Source organism: Urtica dioica, chromosome 7 (genome assembly GCF_054948205.1).
Source record: "Urtica dioica subsp. dioica isolate 48M chromosome 7, U.dioica_male_clone48M_v1_H2, whole genome shotgun sequence".
NCBI classification, from domain to species: Eukaryota; Viridiplantae; Streptophyta; class Magnoliopsida; order Rosales; family Urticaceae; genus Urtica; species Urtica dioica.
Genome location: NC_142762.1, coordinates 29,102,457 through 29,124,941, shown reverse-complemented (window position 1 = coordinate 29,124,941; position 22,485 = coordinate 29,102,457). Strand labels below are relative to the sequence as shown.

At 38.4% G+C, this 22,485-nt stretch overlaps 1 protein-coding gene across 1 annotated transcript; it reads left to right on the top strand.

Annotated features, from left to right (window-relative positions):
* Positions 1–19,268: 19,268 nt before the first annotated feature.
* LOC149390691 (RING-H2 finger protein ATL11-like) lies at positions 19,269–20,867 on the top strand. The gene has a single exon (XM_089618680.1). It carries the CDS (start codon positions 19,663–19,665, stop codon positions 20,674–20,676), a length of 1,014 nt encoding a protein of 337 aa, XP_089474806.1. The 5' UTR covers positions 19,269–19,662; the 3' UTR covers positions 20,677–20,867.
* Positions 20,868–22,485: the final 1,618 nt, after the last annotated feature.

Sequence of the window (22,485 nt, the reverse complement as noted above, 5' to 3'; positions counted from 1 at the left end):
GGTGGTGGAAGGATTGGCTTTAAGCCAACTTCTGGCCATTTGTCCGGACTGGTCATTGGCTCGATAATCCTCGAGTAAGTATATTATAGGCTTCCTTTTTTAACCAGTCGTCAATGAAGTCCATGTGGTCAAGACCTGTGACCAGATACAAGCCAATGCATGGCCACAAGGTATCCCACCTAATTGAAATAACTTGCACGTACATATCGTGGCTCGCAAGTCAACCACGAACTGTTCAGATCCATGGTAAGTGACTTGGAACTTCACATTTCCAGCCAATGTTGCCTAACAGTACCTGTAATAACATCAAAATCATCACAAAATAAAATTTCTTATGTTGATAAACTTCTTATGTTAATGAAGTACTTGTATTTACTTCGTAGTGTTCTTATACATCTCAATAACCTTTAGTATCCGTTTACCAATAGGTGCAGTCCATTTCTGAACCTCCATTCTTTTACTGGCAAACCGACGCATGAGCCAATCTTTTACAATATCACACTTGCCTTCTACTCTGAAATGTGACTTGGTCCATTCCCTAGGATCTTTCTTCACCAACCATTCATGTGCTTTTTCATCTTCTTCTTCCAGCTCGTTCATTCGCCTAGTAAACTCTTTGCGTGTAGTTGTGCGTGCACTAGCCCACAACATCTGTTTTAGCAATAAACCACTATGCTCTTTTCTGAAATTCGCGTACAAGTGTCTCACACAAAATCTAGTCTTAGCCCTGGGAAAGAAGTCTCCCAATGCCTTCTCCAATCCTTTCTGTCTATCGCTCATCATTGTGAATCGGCTTAGATTATCAACCTGCAAATCCTCACTCAACAAATGCATAATCCAAGTCCAAGATGATGTGTTTTCCTTCTCGTCTACAACGAAGGCTACTGGAAATTGAGAGTTATTGGCGTCAATACCAATAGCATCAAGTATCATTCCCTTGCAAAAACCTTTCAAAAAAACATCCATCAAAACCTAGGATGGGTCTGCAACCTTTGTTGAACCCGTCCTTACAAGCCTTTAAGCAAATGTAAGCTCTTTCAAATACTCTTTTTCCTTGAACTAGAGTACTTTTAAGAAGGGTTCTTGTACCTGAGTTTGTAGATTATAGTTGTTTGCAATGGTCATCAAGAATTGCAGCCCTCTAATTTTTCAAGAGCCTATTTCCTTGCCCTGGAGAAGACTGGACTCGACACGTGACAGAATTTGTATGCCGCAACCATCTCTTTGAAGCACTTGTAATCCAAGTTAGGATTTAGTAGAAAGTGCTCTAGGAAATTATTTTCTAGCCAAAGACTCGTGACATGCTTGTTATTGAACACTATTCCGCAGTCATGGTTGTCAATCAGCGTATTCACCCTTACCGACTTCTTCTCCGGTCCCTGCAACCTTGCATACAGAATCCAATTGCAATCCGTGGCATTACACTTAGCCCTCAACCAAGTTGTGTCATACACCAAAATCTTATACTCCCAATCATTCTTAATGAACACTTTCTTCAACACATGCCTCGGATGACCAATAGAAGGAAACTCCATGCCTAATTTGAACTGAAAAATTGTCCAGACTTGATCGCGGGTTGAACTCTCTTCTACTCTTCTTCCACACCTCTTCACCATCTTCCTCGTCACTGCACAGACTATCGAGAACGCTATCTGATCTCACACCTTCACAATCTTCATCATTAGCCTCTCCAGCGTTGCAGATATCATTCAAGACATCACGCCAATCTCTAGCGTCCGTGTTTTGAGCCTCCTCGCCTTCAGAATCATAATTGTACTCAACTTCCTCAAGTCGAAATCGTTCGTCATCACCATCTCCATCACCTTTATCAGACATCGTCACCTTAAGCCGTCGAAAATGCTGATTTTTGAATTTAGGGTTTCACGAATTTGGGGTTTTTTTGGTTTCTGAAATAAATTGCTAACGTTGTTTCCCTTATTTATTTAAACATTTAATTTACAAATACTCGAAAATAAAATACAAAACCAAACAGTTAATAGTACTTCTTCAATTTCGGCCGTTCATTTATCACTTAACGGTCTTAGTAGTAACTGAACCTTTATATAGTAACATGTGGTATTTTTGCCAAAAATAAAAAATAAAAAAAACATTGAGTATATAAATCATATTTTGAGAAAACATTGAGTATTATTGTCACCATTTCCCCTTCTTAATTCTAAAAGGCAATAGCTGAAAAATCTTGCCAATTTGGAAATTTCATAATACCTTGTAATTAAACCAATGCGATTTTTAATATATCTTAGTTCTACAAAGTATTCTCTAACTTTTGTCGTCAGAATTAATACTTGATTAATTTTGAAAACAGATTACGCAGATTTCAAAATTTATTATTTTGTATCTGAGAAACAAATGTGCTCACCTTTCACTGATAACATGAAAATCTTTAATTCGTTTCTTTGATCTAAATAAGAGTAGTCTATCCTAACTAATTTGAAAATTATATAGATGATAAAACATGTATCAAAACCTAAATACCAGCAAAGTCGAATCATGTCGTTTCTATCTTTGTCATATTTGGGCTTATTCCGGTCATTATTTTTAAATATTGAAATTGAAAACATTTTGCAACGTCTTTCATGGTTCACGAGTCTCATTGTTGCATTTAACGTTCAAATGAATCTAATTTTGGATTTTTGTTCCCAAAGAGCATTGTGCAATGGCCCAGTATCAATATTATGTCTAGAATATTATTAAAAACTATATATAAACAGCTTGTGAACAAGTTGACACCATGAAATTACTATGCGTTCCTTTTTGTTCACATACATAATTCGTTTCTTAACTATTATTTCAAGTATTTAACGCAACTAACTAATTTTTTACTTCCTTTTAAGATCTAGTCTAAATTTTATTTTATTAGAGAAATAGTCCATCAGGTCGAAGTTAATTAAATTAACTGTTCAGTTAATTTAACTTCGACCTGATGAATTGTTTTTTTAATCAAATAAAATTTGAGCTATTTTTCAAAAAGAGTGAATTATTGGACTACTAACCTAATTGTTTTTTATTATTTATAGAATTTTATTTTCCAATGCGTAGATAACAAGTTATTAAAGAAACGTTTATATGGATTCTTCGAATTATTGGCTCGTGACTTCAATTATATATATATATATATATATATATATATATATATATATATATATATATATATATATATATATATATATATATATATATATATATGTCCCAACTATCTGGGCTATATATTTTATTTTCTTGGCCGAGTAATTTTTTTTATGATCTACTTTAAAATTCATAGGGTAAAAAATATATAAATTAAAGATAGTTGGGAGTATAGTCACTTTATTATCTACCATTCCACGTCAGAAAGAAGAAAGCCCACTTGCCAAATGAGTTAGTTAGGCTTAAGCAAATGGTTTATAAGCTGTTAGAATACAATTCAGACAGTTTATATAACACGATTTGTGTAAATCACATTTATTAATGAGAATTAAATTACTCTCTTAGAGAAGAACACAAGGAAAAATAGGGTCTTCGAAAGCGACAAAATGTGAGTCAAAGAGACTTTAGAATCGCCTTGTTTTATTTAAAGAGAAATTTTAAAAAATATATGTGTTGAAAATTGTAAAATTGGTTTTCTACAAGATTAATGGTGTAAATTTGGTTCGATAAGAAAAAAATGTGTAATTTTGGAAATTATGTGTATTTTGACAAAAATGCATTTGACACGTACTTTTTAAATTTAGGTTATTTGCTCTTTATTATTCGTAGTTTCTTGAGCTTGAAAATTTCTCATATTGTATGTTTGCCTTTTCAATTTATCAAAATAAAAACAAACTCAATTAAGAAAAACTCACAGCCTTGCATCACACGAGCGTCAATGCCCTCACGGAATAATAAATTATTTTTCTTACAAAACGGGTCAATATCTAAGAACAAATAATCTAAAGGAAAAAAAAAATTCATGTTGGAGTACAATATATTTAACGACGAACACAGAATCTTAATCTCAGCCACACTCGCTCGGAACCAGGAATCAATGATTTCTCTCGACGGACCCCAAGAAAAATCCAAAATCTGAAGGCCATTTATCCGCAAGACTGAAACTGAATCTCGACGCGGCTCACTTTCCTTGACAGATTTGATGTGGTCTTTGTTTCTCCACTTCAGTCTCTTCACCACGAGTCTGTCGGAGAGTGGCGGCTTGATGTTTGAAGCGACGTTTTGGGTCAAGAGTTCGAGGAGTTTCAAGTCTTCATGGGTGGCGACAACGAGGTCGGCGTGTTGAACGGATACCATTGGGCAAATCCCTGCACAACCATAACCCAAATCTATGTAGAGCACTGCATGTCACAACATCGCACTATCACCGCAATCCATCGCACTACATCAAGATTAATCCATCGCACCATACGTCATCATACCTAGAGAACCGCACTATCACCGCAATCCACCGCAGCACACATCGCCGCAAAGCACTGTACATCACCGCAGAGCATCGCACCATAGAGAACCGCGCATCACTACATGCCACCACCACTGCAAGCCACCACAGACCATCGCACCCACCATCACTACAAGCCACCACGCACGTTCTCACACCACTGCACGAAACCTGGTAAAAATATTATTTAGTTAAAATTTAAGGACAATTAAGCTAGTAACCCAATAGAACACCCACTTTATAAAAAAATAGCCAAAAATTCATTTCATTAGGCATGTTTCAGCCCGATAAGGGCAGCTGTTAGCAACTCGGTTGGAAGCGCAAAGATGAAGTTCAACAACGTGAGAGATCGCATTAATTCTTGCCGAAGAATTGCGATAGATTGATTTTGGTGAGGCCTCGATCGCATGTTGAAAACAGGGGAAAACCATGACAAAAGTCAAAATCGAGAGAAGGGGAGGTCGAAGTCAGGTAATGGCCGAAGTCAGTCCATGTCCGGACCACTCTTTGCGTGCTGGAATTGTGGGGAGTCCGGACACATCAGGAAGTATTGTAACCCACCACGAATGACTTGACCGATGCGTTGATGTGATTAATCGATAGCTCCATTGACTCATGGGTGCTTGATTCAGGAGCATTGTTCTACACTACGGCACATCGCGACGTTATTAAGAACTGCATCACCAGAGATAACGACAAAGTATACTTGGCAAATGGAGAGCCTCTAGACATTGTCGGCGTTGGAGATGTCAGGCTAAAGATGTCAAACAGGCAAGTCTAGATGATCATCAAGGTCAGACATGTGTCCAAGTTGATGAGGAACCTGATCTTAGTGGGTCAGCTTGACAGTGACGGTCACATCATGACTTTTGGGAGCATCTCATGGAAGGTGACGAAGAGAGACATGGTTAAAGATCGGGGTCAGAATTCTGGAATGCTCTACATAACATCAAGGTATCGAGACGTGGTGGACGTGATTGACAACACCGAGAATGTCGAGCTGTGGCATTGCAGGCTCGGGCACATGAGCGAGAACGGGATGAAGATGCTGGTGAAAGATGGCATGATCTCGGAGCTAAAGTAAGTGGAACATCACGCGTGTAAGAGCTGCATTCTTGGGAAGCAAAAAGCGAGTTAGCTTCTCAAATGCGAGCATAAAGCTGAAGGCAAAGAAGCTCAAGCTGGTACATACCGACGTATGTTGACAAGCTTCTTTCCCTCACTCGGGGGATCTGGGTGATGTGTGACGTTAATAGACTACTCCATGAGGAAGGTATGAATTTATTTCCTGAAAAATAAATTTGATGTGTTTGCTACCTTCAAAAAGAGGAGGACGATGGTCGAGCTGGAGACGAGCTCGGAGATGAAGTATTTGAGGTCTAATAATGGGGGGGGGAGGGGGGGGGGGGGAATACATCGATTCCGACTTCAAGTAGTACTCTGCTAAGAACGGGATCAAAATGATGAGAACAATTTCAAGAACTCCCCAACATAATGGAGTAGTGGAGAGGATGAACCGAACTCTGAATGAGCAAGCTCGAAGTATACAGATTCACTCTGGGCTGCCCAAGATGTTTATAGCAGATGCATCAACATGGAAGCCTTCTTGATAAACCGAGGACTGTCAATCCCCTTGGGTTTCAAAATTCCACAAGAGACATGGAGTAGCAAGAAGGTAAACCTTTCTTACCTGAAAGCATTAGATAGTTTATCGTACGTTCATATTGATGACTCTATTCGGAGTAACCTCGATCTGAATTATAAGAAGTGTTATTTCATTGGTTATGGTGGCACTGAGCTTGGCTATCATTTTTGGGATGCCAATGCGAGGAAGATTGTTGTCTTCAACGAGCAGATGATGTACAAGGACGAGCTAAAAGGGAGCTCACTGTGAAAAGCTCCCGAGGGCGAAAAGTCAACGATCGACCTAAGAGACTTCTCGACGACCCAGCTGACTGAAGGTATTTCGAGGACCAAAGAGAGATCAGCCAAAGCAAATTCCGGTTACAAAATCGGAAAAGAAGAAGAAGCTGATGAGGACACCGAGCTCGAGGTGAATCAGTGGACTCCGTCAGCAGCAGAGGGTAGCCAGAATGTTACGAAGAGACTATGCAGGTCGATGTCTCGACCAAGTGGGAGCTCGTCATGAGTGACGAGATAGATTCGTGGATGACGAATCACACTTGAGAGTTAGTCGAGCTACCTGGAGAGAAGAAAGCTCTACACAACAATTGGTTGTACCGGATCAAAGAGGAAAGCGACAGAAGCCAACGGTTCAAGGTAATGTTGGTTCTAAAAGGCTTTCAACAAAAGGAGGGAATCGACTTCACATAAATCTTCTTTTTTGTAGTCAAGCTCGTGACTATCCGAATCATACTCAGTTCCAGTTTGCATGTGTGTATTTTGTGTTCTCTTTGACCCCATATTTATAGTGGTAGAAGTGACATATTTTAGGAAGCTATTAGGATATCCTCATTCTCCTATATTCTTTCATACTTTGTAGTTAAGCATAAACCATTGGATCTTGACTACAGATCCTACTTTTTCTCTCATTCATCAGAATAAAATCTAGAATATTATATTTTCTTATTTTTCTCATATATTTAAAGAATCTAGATATTAGAGAATAATGCGGAAAATATTTTATTTCCTTATTCGATGGAGAGAATATCTCTGCCACTATTATTCTCCTAGATATCATGAATATATTCATGAGAGGGAATAAAGGGGAATATCTTATTTCCTTATTTAATGGAGAGAAAATATATCAACCATTATTATTCGCCCTTTTATTTATTTAGTCACCTGATTTCCTTTCCATAAATCTAACAACTAATTAAAGAGAGAATACTGGGTATTTAAACCCTAAAATTGGCGCCAAACTAGTGGTACTGGGCCTAGGAATTTTTCGAATTTTACAGTGTCCATAAAGCGCAACGTAAAATCCAATTAATTATTTACTTGATCCAACAATAAATAATTAATTCCACAATAAATAGTTAATTAAGCAAATAGACTAATTTCGGAATCTGCTAAGACCTTTTACAACTGTGAGATTGTAATAATAAATAATCTTCATTATTACTGAAGAGTTCTTATCCATCTTTATCAGAGCCGAATCGGAGACTATGGACCTAGTAACAGAAGCTCCTACAAATTCGATTATATAGACAAAACAATCCTTTCTCTAATTTAATCGATTCGTCAATCTTGGAGATACTCCGCAAAATAATCCAAGACTACACTATTCTTATTATTAAAATTATATTTTACTCATCGTAAGAGCGTCCACTGATATAATCAGTGCATGATCTCAATCATCCAGATTCAACTCGTATCGAGAAACGTCAACTATTCTATTATACATTTCTTGATACACATGATTCGTACATTCTTACGACCAAAGTGTGCACAATCAATCGGTTCTGAAATCAACTCATTAGGTGAGTGAACATTGATCTTCTTTTAGGAAGGCTAGATTATGTATCTGTGAATCACTTTCCGCTCAGATCATACCTTGAATTTTTACGACATAAGTATTTTGGCATGATAGTAGTCATTAACGAATGAGTTAAAGAAGCCAGTAGTATAACCTACAAGCCTGTGATCTAGATTAAGTCTCATTATGACCATCATAGCGACCCTGGTTAGTTTATCGTACCGATACTTAAACGACACATCAACAACCAAAGTCTGTCTAGACTGTACACTTAACAAAAGTGTAGAATGCTCCCACCAAGTGATCAACCTTCACTTGTGTTCCACGTACATGATTTTAAATACAGCTATCTAGGCATGTATCAATCATCAACCACGTTTTAGCTTACCGCCCGAACTTAGATGCCCAACATATAATTTAGTTTAATATGGAGGCTATGGATGATAGTTGTTATTGATTCTATTTAGAAACAACCCACTAATCATGTATGCTGATAAAGTAAACTTCTTATCGAATTCAGTAATCATTCATGTTTATTTTATTATCTTCAGTGGGTAATATTTCTAACAGATAGATGTGAAGACGACATTCCTTCACGGTGATCTCGACGATGAGATCTATATGAGGCAGCCCGAAGGCTTTGAGGTGAAAGGAAATGGTAAAAGAAGTTTGATAACTTCATGAACCAAACTGATTTTGGCAGATGTGAGGCTAATCACTACTGCTACTTCAAGAGACTTGAAGAATTCTACGTTATTCTTCTTCTTTACGTCGATGACATTCTGATCATCGGTGCCGACCTACCCGAGATCAACTAGCTGAAGAAGAAGCTGTCTGAAAAGTTTGCGATGAAGGACTTAGGAACCGCAAAGCAGATCCTTGGAATGAGGATCAAGGGGATCAGATAGAGCATCGAACTCTCGTAGGAAGAGTACGTGAAGAATGTACTTAAGCGCTTCAACATGGAGAAGGCAAGGTCGGTCAACACGTCGCTGGCAAGCCACTTCAAGTTTTCCGAAGAGCTGTCGCTAGTGACGGAGGACGAGCTGGTGTACATGGACAAGATCCCCTATGATTCGGCCATCAGAAGCTTAATGGACGCAATTGTGTGTAGAACATTGCTCATGTAGTGATAGTTGTTTATGAGTAAGCCGGGGAGAGAGCACTGGGAGACTGTGAAATGGATCCTCCGTTACTTGACGGGGAGCTCAAGCTCGGCGTAGATATTTGGGAAATTTGAGCTGAGACATCAAGGATACGTCGATGCGGAAAATGAGGGCGACATCGATAGCCAAAAGAGCACGTTCAGATATTTCTACACGTCTGGAGGGACCGCTATCTGGTGGGTGTCAAGGTTTCAGAAGATTGTCACCTTGTCGGACTACGAGACGAAATATGTGGCCATCACCGAGGCCACGAAATAGATGATATGGCTGCAGATATTTCTGCACGAGCTAGATCAAGACCACGACGGGAGTCCGCTGTATAGTGGCAGCCAGAGTTCCATTCAGTTGGCAAAGAACCCGGTGTACCATGCTCGGACGAAGCATATATAGTTGTGATACCACTTCATTAGATCGGCATTAGAGGTTGGAGTTTTGGTGCTTGAGAAGATCGCGGGAAGTCAAAATCCAGCTGACATATTGACGAAGTCTGTGCCGTACGACAAATTGAGGTTGTACTCGACCTCAGCTGGACTCCTTGCACGATGAATTGAGTCGACGCTGCAATGGAAAAAAAGTGAAGTGATTTGTCTCCAAGTGGGAGATTGTTGGTGTGTGGAGCCTAATTATTCGCCGACCTGACGAGTGGAAAGCTGAAGAGGTCGATTGCTAAGCTGGGATCGATCGTCGAGCAGGCCCGTGTGTGTATGTGTCATTCTGGTCAGGAATTACGTCAAGGGTATTTAGGGTATTTCAGGCTTATCTGTTGTTTTAAATGTTTCTTTATAAATATGGTGTAGCCCCACTTTTGTCGTGTGTGAAACATGAGAGAAAAAGTTGGTACAGAGAGAGATAGAGAGAACGAGTTTTGTAAACAACATCCCATTGGATTATGATGAATTTGCAGTGACAAAGTGGACGCAGATCTCACATTGAGATTGAACAACAATAAATCTTTGTGTCTTCTTTGCTATTGTTTTATTTCGTTTTGTGTTTATGTCAAAAATTTATGTTTTAATTTTCTCTCAATTTATTTTTATTTTCGAGGCGTACTTGTGCAAATACTATTATTATTTTGCTTATAACAAAATACAATCCGCGGCAACGAGTGAGATCTAACACCATATATATATATATATATATATATATATATATATATATATATATATATATATATATTCGCTTAGTATGTAAAAATATATATATCCATACCCTTCATTCTAAAAGACAAACACACAGTTTTTCCCTTAATCTGAAAAATCAATATCCATCATTAATCAAACGTATTATCTCCTAATTCAAACGGGTTTACCATTGAGTAAATCAGGTACGTAATACAATTTATTATCCAGATTTGAATTTTGTAAAATCTTAACGGGTATTACTCAGCAGCAGTAAAATTGTCATTTTTATTCTGTATACTAAATCCTAATTAATTTCCTATAACACTCAATAGCCAATCAACAAAGCTGCGAGAAGTTGTTAACTATAAATGATAACACACAGATTAATTTTGTTCTATTGTTTGATCTCACAGCAACTACGAAGTCAACTCAACCCCTTAAGACTTCTATATCAATACTGAATCATCTCGCAGCGGTTTGTGTTCCTAAACTCGTATATACAAGCGCGTAAGCCCCACATTTGCAGTTGATAATTACTTTTATGTCACCGTCCTTATCTAATAGGGAAGTTTTAACATATAATACGTATCTTTTTATACGGTCGAGATCTTTTTCAGCATAATTTAAATTAACTTTAACTAGCTTAAACGTTTAATTGTTCAGCTGAATGGTAAAGAATCAAAAGACTTGTCTCGACTCTTGTCTAATTTTGTGTAGTATTTTGCTGTAGACCCTTTACAAGTCCGTGTAATTTTATTGATATATATATATATATATATATCAATTATGTTGCTTTGTCTTCTAACTTGTTCCTCCATTATTTCGATTCTATGATATCGTTAAACATCAAAAGCGCTCTTGATTTATTATTTAGATAACGTGACTTTCATACTACAATTAGAAAAAATAAAAAAAATATTTCAAAAAAAATAATAGTATTACCCTCGTGCATTTACACAAAAATTACTTGAAATAAAAAAATAATAAAAAATATCAATAATGAGTATTTATCAACAAGGCTACAACTTACCCAAAATACATAAAATGACAAGTTACGAAAAAAAAAGATCTCATTTTCAACAATATTATGTGTCAATTTAATCAAAATAAACAAATAATAAGTTTTGAAAAATAAAAACGATCATAGCTATCAATTCGAATTCTAAACTTAAGAACACATATTTAAAGACTAATTTTCATAAACGAAAATAATGAAAGTTTTAAAGTGCTATTTAGAGATAGAAAGATAAAAAAAAAAAAAAAAAAAAAAAAAAAAAAAAAAAAAATTGGGTATTGGTCCAAGCCAAGGTGTTGAAAAATCAGAATCTAAACATAATTGAACGAAAACATATATATATATATATATATATATATATATATATATAATAACTAGCATAGAACTTTGAAAAAGACTGATTCAAAGTTATATCCTTTGAACTGTACTAGCCGAAATAATGAGAGAGAGAGAGAGAGAGAGAGAGAGAGAGAGAGTCAAAATACATAGAAGGCTAAGCTAATGGAAATGATTCTGAGCTACATGAAACCAAACAATTAACCTTGAATATTTCTCAGCCCTTTATAGCAGTGATATACTGTTATATACTTTGAAGCAAGAATGTTCTAAATTGAAGTAGTACTCATAGGTAGGGAAAAGTTTTCAAATATCTCGACTTTAATGGCGTAATATGTAAAGGGAGATTGACACTAATAATATCATCTCATTTACTAAATATAGTCCAAAATCCAAAATTTGACACATATAATACCTAATCCAATGAGTAAAAACTATTATACCCCCAAATTTCATTTAAACGAATAGGAAAAAGATTCTCTCTATTTTATCTTCACTTCCCTCGCGCCTCTTCATCTCCTTCACCTCCAAACTTCTCAGCCATTCTCTCGCCGAAAATCTCGTCCACTTCTTCACCCCTAAATCTCAGCCATTCTCTCATCAAAAATCTCGCCCATTTCTTCACCTCCAAACATCTCTCAACTTCATCCTCACTCTCTTTCTCTTTCTTTCTCTCTCCACCTATGCGCAAGAACATACCCATACCCATTTCAATTACCCATTTCATCTTCACTCTGTTTCTCTTTCTTTCTTTGTCTTCGGTCGGCAAGAACATACCCAGATTTCAGTGACCCATCATCTACACTCTCTTTCTCGGTGACCCATACCCAGATTTGGGCGACCCATTTGGGCGACCAAGATTTCGACGATCCATTTCGGTATGTGTTTGTTTGTGTCTGTTTGATCTTGGTTGTGCTTTAGATTGATATATGAGATATTGAGAACTCTGTTCCCGGGTTACCATTTTCATAATCAGTTTGTTTTTAAAATTTGCATGTTTGTATGTGTTCCTGGGTTAATTTGTTGAGATTAATTACTTTGTTTCCGGATTAATTTGTTCCCGGGTTCATAATCAGTTTGTTCAGTTTAAAATTTGAATGTTTGTGTGTTTTGTAGGGGAGGTTTTGTTTGAAATGAGGCAATAAAGCGACTCGATGAGATTTCTCGGTTTTTTTTCTCCTAAAAATACAAGTGTTAGTTATTGTTCAATACTTCCTAAAAGCTTCATGAAGTTAGAATATATAATAGGATCTAGAAATACTCTTTGGTGCTGATAAATTGTTGCGTTGAAATTTGGTCATGAAGTTGTTGAAATTTGGTGACTTCATTTGTTTTCTTTTACTAGGTAAAGGCTATATTGTTTAGGGCGGAACTCGTCACTATCTTTACTTAGTCTATAATGACGAAGTCGAAATCGAACAAGGCCGATGAGACCTCAAAAGTTGTCCGCCGAAGCCCTAGGACTGCTTCGAAAAGGAAGGTCGATGAGATGTCAAATAATTCCGATGATGACGCGTTCATTGTAGCTCCCAAGATATGGATATTAGGTGTTTTTGAGGTGTTTGTTTTTTTTACCTATGTGGGTTATTTATGATGATTGCGTTGCCTTGGTTTGTTTTGTGTTTGATACAGAGTAAAAAAGAAGGCCGAGAATTCAGGCGTTGCGGCGGCTTTGGAGATAACGTCAACTCCGATTTCCAGAAACGTAAGTGTCACAAACTCATTTGGTGGAAAAAAAGCAATAAATTGTTTGTGCATGTGGAGATTATATTTATTTTAAGGTGGATTGAGGAGACCACATTAGTCACGAAATGTTTGATTTCGTGACATATTGGTAACGAACTCGTTGATTTCATGACCGATGTGTCACGAATTCGCCCACTTTGTGACCGAAGTGTCACAGACTCACCCAATTCATGACACATCGGTCACGAAGCGGGTGATTTTGTGACACATCGGTCATGAAGTGGGTGAGTTCATGACATATCGGTCACGAAATCAATCTGTTTGTGCCATATACTTGATGTAATTGACTTTATGTAATTGTTTCACTTGTAATGTCATTGACTTATATGTGTATGAGTGGAAAAGGTGTGTACCCGAAGCCAACAAAGAAGGTTTCGGGTTCAACTTTCACAGGGGATTAGACAATCTCCTAGAAAGGGAATCCTTCTCTTCTTAGGTCTACCTGCCGGATGACTTAAGAAGTTGGGTGGATTTACTTTGATCTGTTTGATTTCGTCCGGAAAAGTCCATGATGATTCACTTCCTTGAGGATGAAGAACCCTGCATACGCCAATTTCCAATACTCGGTCGTGTAGTACTCTGCACAATAGCTCTCAACAGGTAGGTTGCGTAATCGACAAGCCGCAATAGCATGGACGCATACAAATAGATCAATATGAAATTCTCGACATGAGCATGTCTTATCAATCAGGTTCACTTGAACCTGCCCATGGTGTTCCATTTGTGTCTAAAACCTCGAATTCATATACTGCAGAAGGTCAGACCTAAAACATACGAAAAAAATTTAAACATAAGATGTGTCACTAATTTATTTCCCTTCGTGACACATCTGTCACAGACTATACGCATTTCGTGACAGATGTGTCACAAACTATACGTATTCTGTGGCAGATGTGTCACAGGCTATTAGCATTCTGTGAGAGATGTGTTACGGACTACATCGGGTTCGTTACAAATTTGTCACGGACTAAAACATAACATAATAAACAAAATTAAATACCAAAGATATATATACCTGCATATTTGCCGAGACACCAAGTTTTTTTTTAACATTTCGTTATGATATTCCACTGACGGCGCACTTTGAGTTGATGACACCTTTTCTCTTCGTTGGTAGAACCAAACTTGAATTCTCTCCCTCAACCAATCAAGGCACTTCACTATTGGAAATGATCTTGCTTTGACAATTAACACATTCAAAGACTCTGTGTTGTTTGAAGTCATGATCGTATACCTTGAGGTCCTGAAGAAACAACGTGCCCACTTCTCATTTTCTACTTTGTTCACAAGGTAAGGCCGTATCAACGGGTCTTCCTTGTCCAACATGGGCATAAACTTTTGATATTCAAATATAGTATACGCCTTGGTTGAACCGTAGAACTTTCAGTTGAATTCCTTGCCAAGTTTTTTGAATTTTGCCTAGACGTTATTCTCACATAGTATGAACAAAAACCATGTTCTTCTCTTGGAAAAACTTTCTTCGCGGCGTTAATGATTCCGGTGTTTCGGTCAGATACGATGACCATGTTATTTCTCTCCCCCAATGCTTCCTTAAGTTTGTTGAAGAAGTAAAACCAGGACTTGGAAGTTTCCGACTCCCCAACACCATAGGCAAGCGGGAATATTTGCTCATTCGCGTCCATCGCGGAAGCCGTTAACATGATGATCATGTGATACTTTGTCAAGAAGGTTGCATCAACAATAACGATAGGCCAACAATACTTCCATCCCTCTCTGAACGGAGCCAAAGAAACGAAAAAGTACATGAAATATTTATGACGATCAGTTTTTAGGTCGATGAGAGAACTTGGATTCTTTTGCTCTAACATGTATTTGTATTTTTACAAGAGAGGCATACGACTCATCCTCAGTCCCATATAAGAACGATATTGCACATTCTTTTGCCCTCCATGATTTTCTGTATGAAATATTGACTTCAACTTCTGTTCACATGTAACTCTAGATCTTCTTTGGGGTACAACTATGTATACTTGGATCAATAAATTTGTGTTTCACCCTCTCTCCAACCAAGATTGATGTAGCTTGCGGTTTACTTTTTTGTTTGTCCTTCACAGAACAAGTGTGCTTTGGATCATATCTTGAAACATAAAGATGTACACACGGTCAATTACGTTTCATTACTTGTTTTGGTTGATTTTGTGACACATGAGTCACGAAATTTCCAAACTTTGTTACACAAAATGCATCCATTTTGTGACACATAAGACACGAAGTGTATCCATTTTGTGACAGATGCGTCACGAAATGGATCCGTTTTGTGACACATAAAACATGAAGTGCATCCATTTCGTGACACATCAGTCACGAAAAGCATCTATTTCGTGACTGATGTGTAACGAAGTTAGGAAATTTTAGATCAAATCAGTTTGAAATGACATGAAGTTTGAGCGGAGATGAAATTTTACCTAGTTTTGAAAACAGTCAGTGTTCTTTAGCTTTATTGTCCGGACTGCCCAATCACAATTTTGGCCCACCACTACTAAACTATTTAGTACATATTATTTGATTACAATCATAGAATTTATAAGCATAATATACAAAAAAAAATTTTAAAAAAACTATCGGGTGCGACTATCCGCACCCGAAAATTGAGCTGGTAGACCTTTGGATGCGAATAGTCGCACCCAAAGGTCAACATTCCCCGCCACATTATGGCGGGAATGCTCAATAGTTTGGCGGAAGGCCATTGGGTGCGACTTGTCGCACCCAAAAATTTGGCGGGTAGGCCAGTGGGTGCGACTAGTCGCACCCAAAGGTTTGGCGGGTAGGCCTTTGGGTGCGAAAAGTCGCACCCAATGGCCTTCCCGCGGACTTTTTCGCATATCTTTTCTGACTTATGGGTGCGAATTTGGGTGAGGAAAACCGCACCTAAGAGTCGCACCTAAAAGTCATGACCATCGGGTGTGACTTTTCGCACCCATAACCTTTAGGTGCGAACTTTTGGTGTGCGAAAAAATCGCACCTAAAGTCGCACCTAAAGGTATCATTGGGTGCGACTTTTGACTTTTAGGTGCGAAAAAAGTCGCACCCAATGATGTTTTTTGTACTAGTGCACACAAATGACATAAAGTTGAGCGGAGATGAGTTCTTTCTTTTGAAATGATAATGATTATTGATTGCATCTGTCCGCAAATGCTTCAACAAAGTCGCTTTTGTTTGCATATAATCCTTATCCTTTTTTTTACACTCATCGGAGATAAAATTTTCAACACGACAATATCGATAGTATTGTCACATGTATCTAATTCCGGAGCCATACATGAACACCCCATTGTCTTGGCTCGATACCTTTTCTTTACTTTGGAATCAAGTGGGCGGCTATGGCGGAAGAGGAGGCTCTGCCTGGTGTTGAGTCGGTGGTGGAGTCTCTATCGACAAAATAATCAGTGGCAGAGACCTTCTGGGTAGGGATGTCGGTGTCGCCTGGCTAAAAGTATTGATGTCATCCATCCCAACAGTATCATTGACGAAAGCCTCCGGACTTGGTAAGTCTCATTCACACGACTCAGATATAGGACTCAGCATGTTTGGAATGACCCTAGTTCGATTGTCAGCGAATCCACTATCGCTTGCGTTGGTGTTGGAGTGGATCCAACCCGTGGAGAAGGGGTTTCATCTGCTTTTTTTTTATCCTCAAATGGCTCTTGACTAATCTCAAGTTTAAGATTCAACTTATTCCCGTTCGGTTCGTTCCTTTTCAAATGCAAATAACATCGCAAACTTTCATTGTCGTCTATGGTTGGCGGTATGAGCCCGTCAGCTTCGTGTTTGACGACGATTGAATGCGTTGTAGGGGTCACGTTCAACTGAGCGTACAATGTTTGCATCAAGCTTGGGTAATTCAAGTTGGTATGCAGTAAAAGCGTAAAAGTACCACCCTCTTGGTATACGTCTGGCTGTACCCACTTCCCGCTATGCTTAGTATATAAACATATTTACGTTCGGTCACATTAGATATAAGTATTAAAACAATGTTATTAACATCGAAATACATCCAGTTCGTGATAATTGTGTCACGAAGTGCATCCACTTCATGACAACTGAAAAACTAGCGAAAAAACTCCATTTTTGACGAACTAATCACTCAGAAATGCATTGGAACCACCTTCAAAATGAATGAAATCACTTAAACTTGTTCTTATTTGTTAAAAATACGATAAACTAATCAAAATATGTTGGACGAATTTTTGGATCTTGACCCAAACCTCCTCAGCAACGAAGAAGACGAGTTCAAGGTTCCACAGCGAGGAAGAAGCCGAGCCCAACCTCGACCCACGCTGAGTCAATGACCAATGAATGAGCATATTTATTTGGGAGATTAGACTTTTAAAATGTGTTTAGGATTCAAACTTTTGCAGAAAAAGAGCTTTCTTTGGATTCCGGCGAGCAACATTCCGACGACCCAACAACCCTCGTGAAGAAGAACTCTAGCGAGCCTCGTGAAGAATCCTCCGACGACTGAAAACTGAAGACAGAGGAAGTGAGGAAAAATTGTTGGTGATGAAGAATTTCAAATAAGGGATTTGAAATCAGGATGGAGAAAGAGGGATTAGAAGTCAGAATGGGTATTGAGGGCAGTTGATGAAAGAATTAATTCTCTCACCTACTTCTAGTACCACTTATGTCAATTTTTTTGTTTTGTGCTATATTTGGTAAAAGACATTCATTTAGTATTATTAGTGTCAATATCTCATATCTAAATGGAAAACCATTTATTCCTTTCCTTTATTCTACTCTCTCTCTCTCTCACACACACACACACACACACACACACACACACACACACACACACACACACACACACACACACACACACACACACACACACACACACACACACACACACACACACACACACACACACACACACACACACACACACACACACACACACACACACACACACTCTTTATTTTTATTAGTAGAGACAAATTCGATATAGAACTTTGTGAAAACTATTACACACACACACACTACATTTTATTTTTATTAGTAGAGACAAATTCGATATAGAAATTTGTGAAAACTATTATATATATATATATATATATATATATATTATAATTTACCATTTCTTAAAGATTCTTGAAACGTTGGCGATTTTGAAATTGCCAACGTGTCAAGTGACTTAGTTCATATAATTTTTCTTTTTTGTTTGTAGTTAGAGATGAATGGCTAGCAATAATCTCTCTCTCTCTCTCTCTCTCTCTCTCTCTCATGTGTATCGCATGTAGGGACCATATATACAATCAAACAACACCATTGAGGATATCGTGTATAGTTAATATTGGGTAAACCTTGTTAATAAATATATGAGTTTCTAGATTTCTACAGTAATATTTAAGTATCGAATTTTTTAAAATTACGTAGATTTGAGTTTACCGGCTTCTGATTTTTTTGGGTTTTTGTAGTAATATTTGAGCCTTTAAGTGTTTTTAAAAATATGTCTAGCTAATAACCAATAATAACTTATAATTGTTTTTTGTTTATAGATTTTTTGTTTTGTTTTTGGATTTGTGCAGTAAGAATTAAATTTATAGATTTTCTAAATTTTCATGGTTAGTAATCATTATAGCTGTTGATAAATTATTTTCAATGTTTTGATATTTTTATATTTATATTTTAAATTAAACTCGATCCAATGACATTTTTTCATTTTTATTATGTAACAATTTGTGTGATGACTATTAATCAAATGATATTAATATACCATTTCATTTTCGTTATTTTAACAATTTGAATGATTAATTTCCAATCATTAATTAAATGGTTAGTGAAATACAATTTCAATTTTAATAAAAGAGTATTTAACTAGAGTGATCTTAGTCTATTATTGACGAGTAGTGGATACTCCCCTTTTAGTGTCTTCGATATAACTATTTAGTTAATAATCAGAAATTTGGTAAATATGCCCATATGAACTATTACAACGCTGGCTTTAAATTCAAGTTACTAAATCCAGAGGAGAAAGAAGAGTCAACCATCGCACATTACATAAGCAAATTAAATCTAAAAAGTAATTAATCTAAGAACACACGCTTTCGAAGCCCATCGGACACTTCACCACGTTTCATTTATAGTTCGAAACGCGTGTGGCTTCACTCGCGCGTAGGGTTCACTCAACACGCCACACAACAAGTACATGCGTAGAAGATATATATTCGGTGTGCTTTGAATATACAATAACACGTCGTCTGAATTTTTAATACTACGCCAGCTCTGACAGAGACAATTATGTTGACGAAGACACAACAAGAAACAAAAGATGGTTTACGGAATCAAATCTGGGTTAGGCTCTCTTTGCCCACGTAATCCATGGCCTGACAAAACAGAAACAAACAAACAAACGGACGATCGAGTTACAATAATTACCGCTTCTGTATATTTCCATGATTCTTCTAATGAAAAAAAAGCAGCGGTGGATAACCCTGGTGATCGCAACCCTCCTCGTGGGTCCCGCGGCGTCGCAGTTAGGCCGGGCTCCACCGCCGCCGGACTACGGTCTTGGCCCGCCGAGGATTGACTTGAAGATGGCGATCGTAATGGTCCTTCTCGTCACGGTGTTCTTCATCCTTGGCTTCCTCTCGGTCTACACGCGTCAGTGCGCTCAGGAGCGCTTCCGGGCCCGGCTCGATCTGGGATTCGAAGTCGGGGCAGGCACGGAAACCCACAACAGAGGTCTCGACCCCGACGTCATCGAGACTTTCCCGGCTTTCCTCTACTCGGCGGTGAAGGGCCTGAAGATCGGGAAGGGCTCGCTGGAGTGCGCGGTGTGCCTGAGCGAGTTCGAGGACTCGGAGACTCTGCGTCTCATCCCGAAATGCGACCACGTGTTCCACCGCGACTGCATCGACGCCTGGCTCGTCTCCCACTCCACCTGCCCCGTCTGCCGCGCAAACCTCGTCCCCAAACCCGGCGAGCCCACCCTCGCCCATTTCGTGGTCCCCAATATTCAATCCGAACCAGAACCCGAACCAGAAGCAGAACCAGAACCAAAACCAGAGCCGGCTCGGGCGCCGCGCTCCTGGTCGACGGGGATCAGCTTGGGGTGGGCGGGTCCGAGCGGGGAGGGCGTTATCCCGCGCTCGAGGTCGGTGGGGCATTTGCCCGTGGGGCCCGGCGAGAGCTTGGAGCGGTTCACGCTGAGGCTCCCGGGGGAGGTGCGGAGCCAGCTGGTGGGGGCTACGCTGCCACGTGTCGCGAGCACGAGGAGAGGCTTCAGGATCGGCAGCGTGCGGAGGAAGGACGGGTCGGTCTATGAGCGGTTCGACCCCGACTCTGTTCCTGTGCCCGACTCCCGATGGGTTTTCTCTGCGGTCCCGCCTTTCGTTTCGCGCTCCGCTGGCTCGTCCTCGCACGGCAACCACGACCGGGATGATCTCCGGCGGTCGGACCAGTGTTAGGAATTGTGAATGATTAACTTTCATAATATGATTTTAGTGACACCTTTCTTTCTTTTTTTTTCTTTCTCTTGTCAAGTTTTGGAGTTAGAGAAGAACAAACGTATATACTGTACATGGTGTGAATTTTTGTTAATTTTTTTGTGTGTGTAAGCCTCTTGCAGGAATTCGATCATACCATAACTTTTTTTGTTTTTCGTTTTCATTGTGATAAGTATTCTTCTATAATTTTATCAATAGCAAAAACTCAACCATTTTTCTTCAACGTTAGTCAATTCCGCAAAGATATAGAACAGCCAAGGAGCTTTCTACAATAGGAATTGGGTATGCATATTTATCCAGGCCAGACTTCAACTCAATTCTATCACACTTTCAATCTGTAGGAAAATGTTCGACAGGGGGACCGACACAATCGAATTAGTTCAGGAAAATAAAGAGGGAAAGGTGAGGTCTAAATATAGGATAAACAATTGTACAAAACGAAGGTAACTAAAAAGATAAGTTTGTAGGATTTTTTTATTTATTTGTACAATTATAATATCACACCCATATCCGTGTTTACTATAGAGTCACATTGAACGCAAATGATGTTCCCAGTTAGATATTAGAAAAACTAATGACATGTGAATATATGACAATTTACTTGATATTGACAATACATCATATATTACATGTAACACGTACGAGATAAGCATAATATGTCGAACATTCTTTTGAGTATAAATAACTTCTCCAATGCTCATTTACAAAAACTACAAACCATTAACAAAGAAAGCAAATCAAGAAGTTGAACCACGTGACATGAAATTCTTGTCGATGCCCATCTTTTTGACAAATCCTATAGTAAAAATTAAGTTGACTTCACAAATTTTTGAGAGAGTGTCGCGGCCCGCGGGTAAAGACGGGCAGATCCGAAAGAGTTTTCATTCATCGAACGTCGCTCCACAACAGACACCTAAGGTATATATATATATATATATATATATATATATATATATATATATATATAAATTAGCCATTATTATTATATATATTTAAGATTATTTCTTGTTGTATTAAAGTTATATATACACATACTATTGTATTTCCCTTTATTATTCAGATTATTTATTCTATTTTCGTAAATCTAAAACTTTCATGATATCAGAGCCCTAAAATTGTTTTTTCAAATTCGTTCACCGTTGGATTGTCACGAAATTTTTACAGAATGTTCATGACACATAATCGTATATTCAGAACGGTTGGATTTTTGTTTTGTGTAATTTAAGTTTGTCTGTCGAATGAAGAGATGAATTGCGAAATTATTTTCGCAACAACTCCAACCAACAACGTGGAAATTGAGTTTGCGGCTTCGTCAACCGTTGGATCGTCACAAAATTTGAACAACACGTTCAGGACAATAAGAGTTATGGCGTGGCACAATGACGAGTGTGCTCACTGCAAGAAGAAGGGTCATTGGATGGCTGAGTGTCCCGTATTGTTGAGCAGAGGCAAAACGCAACCGCAACACCTACAACAACCACAGTACACCCAACGATCGTTGGCCCCATTTGTGGATCCGTATATGTTTGAGCAGTTCCAATTCCTTGTCTCGCAGCCTTATGTCATGTCCCCCTCTTCCTCAGGTTTGTCTTTGTCGTCAGCCCTAGGTATACCATCCTCCTTGTGGATCCTTGATTTACACTACCAGAAATTTGGCCTCCAACTACTGCAGAATGCCGTAGTCATTTTAAGTCGGCTATAGTTTACCGACTGTCATCTATTGCACCGGAGTCTTATCTCTTTGATTATAACTCCAGTTTTTTGCCGTAG

Coding starts and splice junctions, on each gene's coding strand:
- LOC149390691 (XM_089618680.1), top strand. CDS start 19,663: ATGATTCTTCTAATGAAAAAAAAGCAGCGGTGGATAACCCTGGTGATC.